We start from the raw sequence: 12,317 nt of genomic DNA, 5'->3' as shown, positions 1-12,317 counted from the left end.
TCTGGGAGGTCTACCACGGAGGCCAGAAGCAATGTGGGGGCTGGACGCGGTGGCTCACGCCTGTGGTCCCGGCACTCTGGGGGGCGAGGCGGGTTGATCACTTTGGGCTAGGAGTTCGAGACCAGTCTGGCCAACTTGGCGAAACATGAAAAATACAACAGACAAACCAACCAACCAACTCAGTGACAACAAAACAGGTCTTCCCTGGAGTCATACTCTAATTTTTTCTATTTTCCTCCCTTTCTGATCCTTTATCCCACTTTCTTTTTCTTCCTCTTCCTTCTCCCTCTTCTTTGTCAAATAGAGGATTGAGTTATTATCACTGATCCATATAAAGTCCCTCTCTCATTTATTTTAACTCCCACCCCCCATTTCTATTTCCCGACTTCCCATGTGCAACCTTCCTAATATGTTTGATACGCATCTTTTTGTTTGTATGTATTTTTAGAAAATGTTTATTGTTTTCGTGTGCAAAAAAATAATAAAAAAAAAAGAAAAGAAATACTGGGATACATACTAAGAAGAAACAACATCAACAAAGTATGTCCCAGAGCCATCCCCTATGTTTCAGGTAAAAGCAGGTGTTTCAGTTTTGCCCTCGGGAAAAATCAAGAACTTAAAGAGGTAAGGGAAAATAATCAAAGGCATAAATATTTCATGGCATACACAACCTTCCTGGTTAGAATAAAATGTGGTAGATGACCAGACTAAAAGGTGAAAGAAAAGAAACTGAAAAAACATTTAAGTAAACCAGTTCAAATCAATGTGACTTTTTTTTTCCTTGTGGCAAGAGAAAAAAAAAATCCCCAAGGTACTTTAAAAATTCTCTTGCCTAAATTAAAAATGGTAGGATTGGAGTGAGAATAGACAGATCACCCACATAGAATTCCAGATAATTTATGAAGATTCTGGCTTCTCAAGGGGATGGAACATAACCCTTCACGTTTTAACTGTGGGCTGTGTTAGTAACTTCCTTCCAAAGAGTACAATAATGCAAAAAGTTTAAAAAAAAAAAAAAAGTAATTTTACAGTGAAGAAACCTGGCAATACTACCTCAGCGAGGTCATCAAGATTAATAGGGTATGGGATTTACGGGAACCTCTACTATCTTTGCAACTTTTAGGTCATTCTAAAACTATTCTATTAATAAAATGTTTATAGCAAAAAAAAACACAAAACTTTGCAAAACAAAACAAAACACAAGGACTGTTCAACTGGGTTTCTTAGTTGTTCCACGTGTTTCGGAGGGCAGAGCCAAGCAATATGACAATTAACTAGGGTTGAGAACCAAAATACTTCCTAGGCCTGTAAGAATAACTGCTTGTGTAAGTACTTAAAATTCCACAAAAATGGACAGAAGTAGGTTCAACTTCCCTGACTCGCACTCTTACTTCACATAACAGCATGGAAAATAAAGAGTTCAACTCAATCTACAAAAGAGTTCAAAACCCAAATTATTAGTAACACTTAGCAGCAAAACTCTTACCAAGTCCTGATTCTTGACATTCTGTTCTCTCTCTGATTCTAGCATAACACGAAGATTTTTAGCTGTGTCATCCAGAATTTCCTGATTTTTTTCAAGTGTCTTGATTTTATCCTACAAAAAAGATATTAAGGTTAATTGTACTCATTACTTTTACTTTTGTTTTAAAACGTAATCCCCAAAAGAAGTTTTTACCTTAAATTTAATTGCTTCATCAGAGAGAATCATATTTTGTTTCCTGGTTTCCTGAACATGTTTCTTTGATTCCTTGATCTATATAAAATAAAGCATTCAGAATCCAGAAATATAAAGTATAGTGCTACCAGAACTTATTTTCAAGTGACTGACCTCTTACAGAAGAAAACAGTACTTTACACATATGACTGCTTAAGATCTGGACGGTTTATAGGAATTAATGTAATAATAAACACTATTTAAAAATACCATAGTAAATGAACTATAAGATAGGTGACAAATAATTCAAACTGGGACCATGGAAAAAAAAAAACAAAGAATAATTATACCTTCTGTTCATAATTTGACAATTTTTGTACAAGTTCTGTATTTTCTTTCATAATAGTCTTCAACTTCTCAGAAATTTGCTGTTCCGTGACTGAAAAAAGAAAAAAATAATAAGGTTATTATGATCACTAAATTAAATTGAATTACCCAATGTATCAGCAGCAAAGACATGTTATCTGGCACTATGAGGAAAAAGAACTTCTCAGCATAACTATTATGGTTTTAAAAAGTGATATGGTTTGGCTCTGTGTCTCCACCAAATCTCATGTCAAATTACAGTCCCCAGCGTTCAGGTGGGGCCTGGTGGAAGGTGATTGGATCCTAGGGGTAGATTTCTCATGACTGGTTTATCACCATCCCTGTGGTGCTATTCTGTGATGGTGACTGAGTCCTTGTGGAATCTGGTTGTTTTAAAAGTATGCAGCACCTCCCCGCTCACTCTCTCTTGCGCCTGCTCTCGCTTTGCCTTCTGCTATGAGTAAAAGCTCCCTGAGGCCTCCTCAGAAGCAGATGCCGCTATACTTCCTATAGCCTGCAGAAACATGAGCTAATTAAACTTCTTATAAATTACCCAGTTTCAGGTATTTCTTTTTTTGTGACAGGGTCTTGCTCTGTTGTCCAGGCTGGAGTTCAGTGGTGCAATCTCAGCTCACTGCAAACTCCACCTCCCAAGCTCAAGCAATCCTCCTGTCTCAGCCTCCTGAGTAGCTGGGACTCCAGGTGTGTGCCACCACACCCAGCTAATTTTTGTACTTTTTTTTATAGAGATGGGGTTTCTCCATGTTGCCCAGGCTGGTCTCGAACTCCTGAGCTCAAGCAATCCTCCTGCTTTGGCCTCCCAAAGTGTTGGGATTACAGGCATAAGCCACCACACCAGGCCTTGGGTATTTCTTTATAGCAGTGTGAAAACAGATTAATACAAAAAGCAATCTGCTAACAAGAATAGGGATGTAAAAATACTGTTACAATTTAAGAAAAATATAATAAGAACCTTTATTTCAATGAGAGTCTAATTTATTTCCAAGATGAGAAACACAGTAAAATGTTATAGCTCAATATTCCTCCCTGCATGAAGCATCTTTCTTCTCAGAAAATGGCATCACTTCAAATATGTCATTTGCAAAGAGAAACAGAAAATGTAGGCATGCTGATTTATATTTCTAGTCCTCAAATTATCTACTTAAATAAATATTTAATGTACTGACTAAATCATTAGCACAGGAACACTGGTCACATGTAATAAATTGGTACTACCTCAACATTTAAGGTCAATCTGCCCCAAATTAATTATCTTCTCCCTACTCCCGCAATTTGTTCCTCCTCATCTCCTATCTCAGTTGGTAGCATCACCATTTACTCTATCATCCAACCTGGCAACCTAGGAATAGTAAAGTTTTCAGAAGCTATAAGTCAGTCAGACATTGGAAGTCACTAAAACTACTTATATATAAAACCCATATCAAACACCATAGTACAAATAACAAAATAAGCCTAAAGATTTACCTTGATATACTCTATCCTTCACCTAGAAAAGAGAAATAAAATTAAATTTGATGTCAAACATTTTACTAATAGATGTATATAGTTTCTAATACAACTGTCAGAATTGTAACCAAATGAGAATTTAATAATACTTTGGTTTAGCATAATGAATCCTCAAGATGAAAAAATTTAACAAGGTTAAAAAGCATTTCAAATTTAACCAGTAGTGATATGTTGTGGTCTGACAGATAAAGCACTAAGGTAAATATCTTACTTTGCACAGCTAAAGATGTGTTTATATATCTAAATGAGCACCAGTCTTATGAAATGAGCACTTAACTTGAATAACAGAAATGGCTAATATTTTTGTAATAAATATATTAATGTTTTACTTACTCAAAGTCACTTATTTGACAACTCCAAATAGCCAGAAAGAAATCTAAAAACAATGACTACTCAAAAAGACTCTGAGGAAACAAAATTAAAGGTATGATCTTCGTACTAAGATACACACCTCTTTTGCTCTCCAGAAAACATCTCAGAAATCCTACTCAAAGTTGACTACTGGCTGAATTTAAAAATAATGCTATAAATACTAAGCTAGATCATTCGATTTTCCTAGACCACTAAAAACAGTGCTCATAAACCTGACAGGGAAGGGAAGATGCATAAGCAACAAGAGAAATGACAACTATCATCTTCTTGAAAGGGCACCCAAATCATCCCCCAAAGACAGCACTAAATTACAGGACAAGAAAATCTAAGCAGTAACTAATATTGTAAAAAGAATTATTACTAAATTTCTTTGCAACCCAGAACATATTTTCCCTTTCAAATGTTATGCTGATGAGATACTAACACCAGTCCACAAATCATCCATAATCTCAGTAAATATACTGTTTACATAATATACTGTATTACTGTATACAATATACTGTATACATAATAATTCCAGTATCTAAATCTCACTTATAATACTGTTGTTATAGGAATATGCATTCAGAAAATTCCAACGTGGAAAGAAATTACTATCTCTCTAATGTCATGGCCTTGCTAATTCCTCTGCTCCATTTCACCCAAACTAACAGGCAAGTAGAGACCAAGGTTCCAAAAGTCAAGTGCTGAGGCTGAGGAACAGCAGTTAGGACACAGAGTCTATATAACTTTCTGAAAAACGAAAAAGGCGTTAGAATTTTTTTATTAACAAATAGGAGAAACAAGAGTGGGAAATGTAAAATGTTTTCACCTTTTCCCCTTCCATTTACCCTTTGATTCTCCCTTTTTATCTGAAGAAAAGCACCACGAGGTTAGAGAAGGCCTCACAGGAAAAAAGACCCTTCTTTTTAAGTAATTTTACAATCAATTGTGAAAGCAGAGAAAATGTATTAACGACGATATATGTGATATAATTATGAAATCAGAAAAAGAATACTCAGTTTTAGAAAGATTTGCATCCAATAATTTCGGCCATTTTAACTGTGAAGTTTCAATACAAAGCTTTTCATCTGCAAAGCTCATTTACACAAATAATCTTCTCCCAATTATGTTAAATAACTATGAAGCTGAATGCTATATAGTATAATCACAAGAATGTACAAGTATGAGTATACACACTTATACATACATATGCTTAAGTCTGAAAGAAAAATTCTGCACAGAAGATAAAAAAATTAATGGTGTGTCTTTACACATAATTTGCATTTCGAAATAAAAAGATATTTTCTGAGTAAAATAGTACATGATAAAATCAGAAAATCTGGGAAATACACATTTTTTAAAAACTGAAAACTTACCTCATCTCCTAGATAGAAGAATTTTTATCATTTTGTTGTATTTCCTTGCAGCATTTATTTTCTATGTGTATGTTTATGTAATATACAGTTTCTCTATACCTTAAAGTCTTGGTTTCTACTTTTTTTCTACTTCACGTTAAATTGTGAGTATTTGTTGTGCCCCTATATCTTTGAATTATATAAAGCAGCCTAATATCCCATTATATGAACACACAATAATTTAACAATTTTCCCACTGTGAATCACAGTAGGTTGTGTCAAAGTTTTCACTCTAATAAATACTGTGCTACCGAATGCTCTCATGTAAGATATTTAAAACTTTTTTTCTGAGACACAGTCTCACTTTGTCGCCTAGGCTGGAGTGCAGTGGCATGATCTGCCTCCCTGGTTCAAGTGATTCTCCTGCCTCAGCCTCCCAAGTAGCTGGGATTACAGGCTCCTGCCACCACCCCCGGCTAAGTTTTGTATTTTTAGTAGAGACGGGGTTTCGTCTTGTTGGCCAGGCTGGTCTCGAACTCCTGGCCTTATGTGATCCACCTGCCTCCGCCTCCCAAAGTGCTGGTATTACAGGTGTGAGCCACCACGCCCGGCCATGTAAGATATTTAATGCATGATTGGTTATTTCTTTCTTTCTTTCTTTCTTTCTTTTTTTTTCTTTTGAGATGGAGTCTCACTCTGTCACCCAGGCTGGAGTGCAGTGGCGCATCTCAGCTCACTGCAGCCTCCGCCTCCCAGGTTCAAGCAATTCTCTGCCTCAGCATCCCGAGTAGCTGGGATTACAGGCATGTGCCACAACACCCGGCTAATTATCGTATTTTTAGAAGAGATAGGGTTTCGTCATGTTGGCTAGGCTGGTCTCAAACTCCTGGCCTCAAATGATCCGCCTGCCTCAGACTCTCAAAGTGCTGGGATCACAGGCGTGAGCCACTGTGCCTGGCTGACTGGTTATTTCTTTAGGATTGATTACTAGATATGACAGTAACACAACATAAAAGGATATAACCATTTTTAAGGCTTATCATACACATCATGAAACTATTTTTCAGGATGGCTCTAAAAATTCCTAGTTCTACTAACAGTATACATATGACCTATCTAATTCTTTCTTTTTTTCCTTTGTGAGTTGAAATAAAGACCCACCTAATTCTTAAAATTTAGATTTTAATATAAGGGACATATAAACTGAAGTCTTCCCATTGAGACTATACATGTTGTCTTATTCACTTAAGAATTTACCAACACAAAAATTATACTAAATTATTTTACAAGGTTAGCTTGAATTAAAAGCATTAATTTCTGTTCATATTAGAAACTGAAAAAGAAACAAAAAGACTGTGATTATAAAACCATACTTGAATTTATGAGTTAAAGTATGCATTAATTTACTCACAACAAGGACAGTTCTCCATAAGAAAACGGCAAACGAAACAATTCCCAAGAAGGCAGTGATAAGTACAGGTTTCCATGGCAGTCCATAAAAATCAGGCCCAGGCTGAACATCATCAGGCAATGTAGCAACTAGCTGAATGTTAGAAATAATGTTAGAAATAATGAGAAACCTTAAAGAAGCTTACCATAAAGCAGTCACAAAGACTCATTCACAGAAATTCTAAACCAACTCTATCAGATACCTATCCCCTCAAAAATCTTCAGTAGCTCTCACTGCTTCAAGAAAAATAGGATACTGGGAGTCTCATACTTGTTTGGCCTGTGGTGCTTTGAAGTACTATGACTCTAAATGTCTTTAGGTTGGGCATATATTTCTAGTTTCAATAGGCCCTGATACAATATGTTATCTAAAACATGGCTGGAATCTCTCTGCATCACACTTCTCTTGAATAAATTGGTTTTTATTGCTTAAAAAACCACATAAGACAAAAAACCTTTTATATACAAGTAACCAACTTTTTATGGCTGCAAATAAAACCAATATGATGCTAATGAATACCACAAATAATGTGTTATTCCTCTAAGATTTAAAATCTTAGATCGACTCTTACATAAACAAAGAACAAATGCTAAGTTCGGATAGCTCCTGATAACTGACCTAGATAAACCGCTTTGAATTTAGTGCCTTAATTCTAAATGTTTCCTTGAAAACGGTGCATTAAACACCTGTCTGCTCTATGCTGTTTTCACAGCCCTCTACAAGTACACTATCACACTGGCCCCATCCCACAACAGAGCCGGGGATTATGCGGAAAAGACCTGTAGGTTCTCTGTGTTTTGATCATGACTTCACACCAGAACATAAAGTGCTGTCACTTCGTAAGTACTCAATTAAAAAAAAAAAAGAGTGACGAAACCTTCTCAAACACACTCCCACCTGCCTCCCTGAACAGCACAGAAACGTCTTGCTTTCCTCGGATCTGACACACTCCATTTCTCCTTTGCACAGACAATCAGTGCACCCACTCTGCTTAGAACTCATCCACCCGCCTGTGACAGCTTGGGTCCCTCCCTGGGAGTGGGGACTGTCACCTCCAGCAGCTTGGCTATGAAGGCTGCGTAGAGCACAGACAGGGGTCCCAGAAGTTCCGGGTCCCCCGGGGTAGCGGTGATAGAAGGCACAGTGGCAGGTACTGAGTCCATTGTGTAGAACAGATGAACGCAAGCGACAATTCCCTGAGGAATGGCACTGGGCCCCTGTCTTTCAGAGCTTCCTCCTCCGTAAAGGCCCCAGTTCAGGGGGCGGACTCTGGGATTGAACTTCGCCTTCCACCGCTGCCTGCACTTTCGCTTTAAGCCGCCTATAAAACACGTCATCAGCCACTGCCCCTGGCGCACTTCAAGGCACCAAAGGAGCCGGCCGGCGAGGGCGGGGCCAGAGCGGACAGAACCAACAATCGAGGGGACGGGGGAGATGAGCGAATAGGGCTGGAGCGGAAGAATCCAAGTAAGGGGAGGCGGGAGTGACTGGCACTTCCGCCAGGAACCGGTGACTTAAAGAGCCCCGGAGTAAGGAGGCCAGGGATCTACCTGGAGGAGGATTGTGGGCGGCAGCTGGGGAAAAGGAGAAAGGCAGGCCTCTCGTGCCGGCCCGGAGCTGGCCCTTCCAGTCACAGCGCGGAAGGATCACCGCTCAGATGGGGCGCCGCTGCAGCGCGCGGCCTTTCTTCCCTGCCCACTCAGTCCTCTGCTTACTGTTCCGCCTCCAGACCTCCATTGCGCTCGCTGTCTCACATTCTTGCCGACACTCTATTAAAAAGCCTTACCCAGGAGTCATGTCATCGTGTCACCCCCATGCACATGGGTTCAGTTATGGGTCCCACTTTTTTTTTTTAGATGGTGGCTGCGGGGAAGGGGAGGGAGTCTCCCTATGTTGCCCAGGCTGGACTCGAACTCCGGGGTTCAAGCCATCTGAGAAGCTGGGACTACAAGTGTCCGGCCACATCTTAAGGTTACATGACTTGTGGAAAAGGACAAGGATAATGAATAGTATGGAAATCACGTTCCAAAAGTTGAAGAAACCGGGGACATTTAATCTGTGGGGAAAAAAATGGTATCTGTAGATAAAAAATACCATTTTTAGACCTTTAAAGGTTTATCTTCGAGTTGAATATAAAGTCAATTCAGAGGAACAATCAAGCAAGAACAAGCAGGAAAACCCTGAGAAAGAAGAGCAATGAAGGGTGTGGTACAAGAGGAGGGCAGGATCTGTAATAACAGTATGGTACTGGCCCAAGAATGCAGACCGACCACGGGGCAGAATAAAAAATCCAGAAATAGACCCAACTGCACTGGAAATTTGGGATACAGCAAGGCAGCTGGTTAACAGACTTTTTAATAAATGGTATTACATATCTAGATAACAATATGGAAAATGATAAAACTGGATCTTTTTTTCATTATTCATAAATTCCAAGTTAATCAGAAAACTGAATGTAAAAAATGAAAACAAACAAGTAGTTGAAAAAATTGAGTGACTGTCTCTATGTATTATGTGAGTGGGCAAGACCTTCCTAATTATGTATCAAAATGCAAAAGCAACAAAGAAAAAGATTTGTAAATCTATTACTGGAAAACCAAAAAAACTTGCCCAACGCCATCCAAAAAATTGCAAAATAATCCAAGTTTGGCAATGGTAACCTGAGAAAAAATATTTGTAACATATTATGAAGGATTAATATTCCTAAAATATAAAGTGCTTTACAAATAAGAAGATAGCCGCCAGCAAACCTATAAGAAAAATGGGCTAAGGTAATGAACAGATCCCAGGAAAAGAAATGCAAGTAATTTAAAAACATATGGAAACATGCTCTGCCTCACTCATAATACAAGAAATACAAAATGAACCTACAATGAAATATGATTTCTCACTTATCTTGGCAAGATCCAAACATTTGACAACACACTCTGTAGGTGAGAGAATGTGGAGGAAGCAGGCACTCTCATTCTATGCTGATCTTTATATAAAATCATACAACCCCTATGATTTGGCAACGTCTCCCAAAATAACTTGTGTATTTACCTACTGACTCAACAATCCCAGTTCTAAAGATCTATCTCAAAGATACTGGGGATATAACAACAAATGCTGAAAAAATATATGCACAAAACTGTATTATTCCAGCATTACTTATAACAAAAGACTAGAAACAACCAAAATGGCCATGAATGAAAGACATATTAAATACAGCAAAGTATACTGTGAAGCCATAAAAGAAAATAATTTTATATACTGCTAGGGTATGCTGTCAGAATACATTTTTTTAAAAGGCAGAGAAAAGTAGAGACTACTACTTTTAGCTAAGAAAGTTAGGATTTTTTTTCTTTACAGCTTTGAGGGAAATACGACATTCAATAAGTTATATGTATTTAAAGTGCACAGTTTGATCAGTTTTGCGTATGAATACACCTGTGAAACCATCATCACAACCAACACAGTGAACCTCCCAAAGTCTCCTTATTCCCTTGGTAATCTCCTGCCCCTTTTCACCCCTCCCTGCCCCTGAAGCACAATGTCTGTCATAATAGATTAGTTTGCATTTCCTAAAGTTTTACATGTATGTAATAATGCACGATTATATTTTCTCTGGCTTCTCTCATTCGGCATAATTTGAAAATCACCCACATTGCTGCACATATCTATAAGGGTTCATTTGTTTTTATTGCTGAGTAGCATTTCATTGTATGGGTATGCCAATCTGTTTATCTGTCATCTATAGATGGATATTTGATTTTTTTCAGTTTTAGGCTTTTATAAATAAAACTTCCAAGACTATCACGGAGATGAATCTGCCGTAGCTAGAAATGCTCAAGAACCAGCTGGACCAGGAAGTGGAGTTCTTGTCCACCTCCATTGCCCAGCTCAAAGTGGTACAGACCAAGTATGTAGAAGCCAAGGACTGTCTGAACATACTGAGTAACAGCAATGAGGGAAGAGAATTACTTGTCCCACTCACGAGTTTGATGTATGTCCCTGAGAAGCTGCATGATGTGGAATATGTGCTCATCGATGTAGGAACTGGGTACTATGTAGATAAGATAGCTGAGGATGCCAAGGACTTCTTCAAGAGGAAGATAGACTTCCTAACTAAGCAGATAGAGAAAATCCACCAGCTCTCCAGGAGCACGCCATGAAACTGGCTGTCATGGAAATGATGAGCCAGACGATTCAGCAGCCCAGAGCCCTGGGGGCAGCTCAGGCTACTGTTAAGACCTGAGAGTTTGTTGCAGAAATGGGGCAGAGGGATACCCCTTGGGCATGGCTTCCTGGTGCCAGGGAAGGGAAGGGTCTTATGTTTAATGCCAATAAATGTGCCAGCTGGGCAGAAAAAATAAACTGTCAAAAACATTGATCTACAAGTCTTTCTATGCATGTACAATTTATTTTCACTTGGGTAAATGTGTCTCAGGTAAATGTTTAGGAGAAGAATGGCTGGATCATATGACCAGTGTAGTTTTACCTTCTTAAGAAACTGACAAGCTGTTTTTCAAGATAGCTGTACCACTTCACATCCCCATCAGCAGTCTATGATACTTCCATTTCCTCCACATCTTCTTCAACACATGGTAAAAGCAGTTTTTGAAATTTTAGCCATTATAGTAAGTGTGTAGTGGTAACTCATTCTGCTTTAAATTGGCATTTCCCTGATAATTATGCTGAACATTTTTAAATGTGCTTACTTGCAATTGGTATATCTTCCTTGGTAAAGTGTAATTTTACGCATTACATTTTTTTAGATGAATTTTGAGAGTTCTTTATGCATTCTGAATACAAATATTTTATCAGATAGATGCTTTGCAGTGACTCTTTCCCAGTCTGTAGTTTGTATAACAGTGCATTTTGAAGAGATGTTTTTATTTTGATTAAATCCAAATTATCAGATTTCTCCTTTATGAATCATACTTTTGATGTCAACCGTAAGAAATCTTTGCCAATCCAAGTTCAACAAAATTTTTCTTTTAATTTTTCCTAGAAGTTTTATAGTTTTAGGGTTTACATTTAAGTCTATGATCTGCTTTAATTTATGTACATGATGTGAGGTATGGATCAATTTTTTGCATATAAATAATCTAATAGTTTTGGTACCATTTGTTGAAAAGACTTTCCTTTTTCCATTTAATTGTCTTTCCACCTTTGTCAGAAGTCCACTGTCATACATGTATATTTCTGGATTTTCTATTTTGTTCCAATGGTCTATTCATCTGCTGTCTTAATTACTAGAGCTTTATAATAAGTCTTGAAATTACATGATGCTTGGGCTATTCTAGGTCCTCTGCATTTTCCATATGAATTGTAGAATCAGCTTGTCATTTAAAAAAAAAATCTTTCTGAGATTTTAATTTGGGCTATGTTGATGCAAGTGATCAAACTGGGGAGCTTAACAATATAGTCTTCTGACTCATAAACAAGGTCTATCTCTCCATCTATTTAGATCTTCTTTAATTTCTATCAGCAATATTTTATAGTTTTTAACGCATATGTCTTACACACTTTTTGCCACATTTATCCATAAGTACTCCATATTTTTGATACTATTGTACATGGAATTTAACTTCAATTTCCAATTGTTCATTGCTACTATATATAA

General features: G+C 37.7%; 1 protein-coding gene and 1 pseudogene across 7 annotated transcripts in view; one reads left to right on the top strand and one right to left on the bottom strand.

Annotated features, from left to right (window-relative positions):
• Window positions 1-12,317, bottom strand: part of MIA3 (MIA SH3 domain ER export factor 3) — a 53,795-nt gene that overhangs the window by 19,831 nt on the left and 21,647 nt on the right. For 4 of the 7 annotated variants that reach the window (XR_009210934.1, XM_032137372.2, XM_032137371.2 and 1 more), the window contains exons 7-11: window positions 6,671-6,802; window positions 3,509-3,530; window positions 2,008-2,096; window positions 1,679-1,756; window positions 1,487-1,597 (exon numbers count right to left, since the gene is read on the bottom strand). Coding sequence is in view for 6 of the 7 variants with exons in the window: in XM_032137372.2 (XP_031993263.1) it covers window positions 1,487-1,597; window positions 1,679-1,756; window positions 2,008-2,096; window positions 3,509-3,530; window positions 6,671-6,802 (432 nt within the window). In the remaining variant the exon portion in view is untranslated. Of the gene's footprint in view, window positions 1-1,486; window positions 1,598-1,678; window positions 1,757-2,007; window positions 2,097-3,508; window positions 3,531-6,670; window positions 6,803-7,761; window positions 8,029-12,317 lie in introns of those variants that run through there. The other 3 variants (XM_032137374.2, XM_032137375.2, XM_058430957.1) reach the window with 3 other exon arrangements.
• Window positions 7,885-12,088, top strand: LOC131381872 (prefoldin subunit 5-like; annotated as a pseudogene).

This window comes from Hylobates moloch, unplaced genomic scaffold, assembly GCF_009828535.3.
Source record: "Hylobates moloch isolate HMO894 unplaced genomic scaffold, HMol_V3 SCAFFOLD_18, whole genome shotgun sequence".
In the NCBI taxonomy this organism is placed as follows: Eukaryota; Metazoa; Chordata; class Mammalia; order Primates; family Hylobatidae; genus Hylobates; species Hylobates moloch.
The sequence above is the reverse complement of the archived record's forward strand: the minus strand, read 5'-3'. Positions and strand labels throughout refer to the sequence as shown.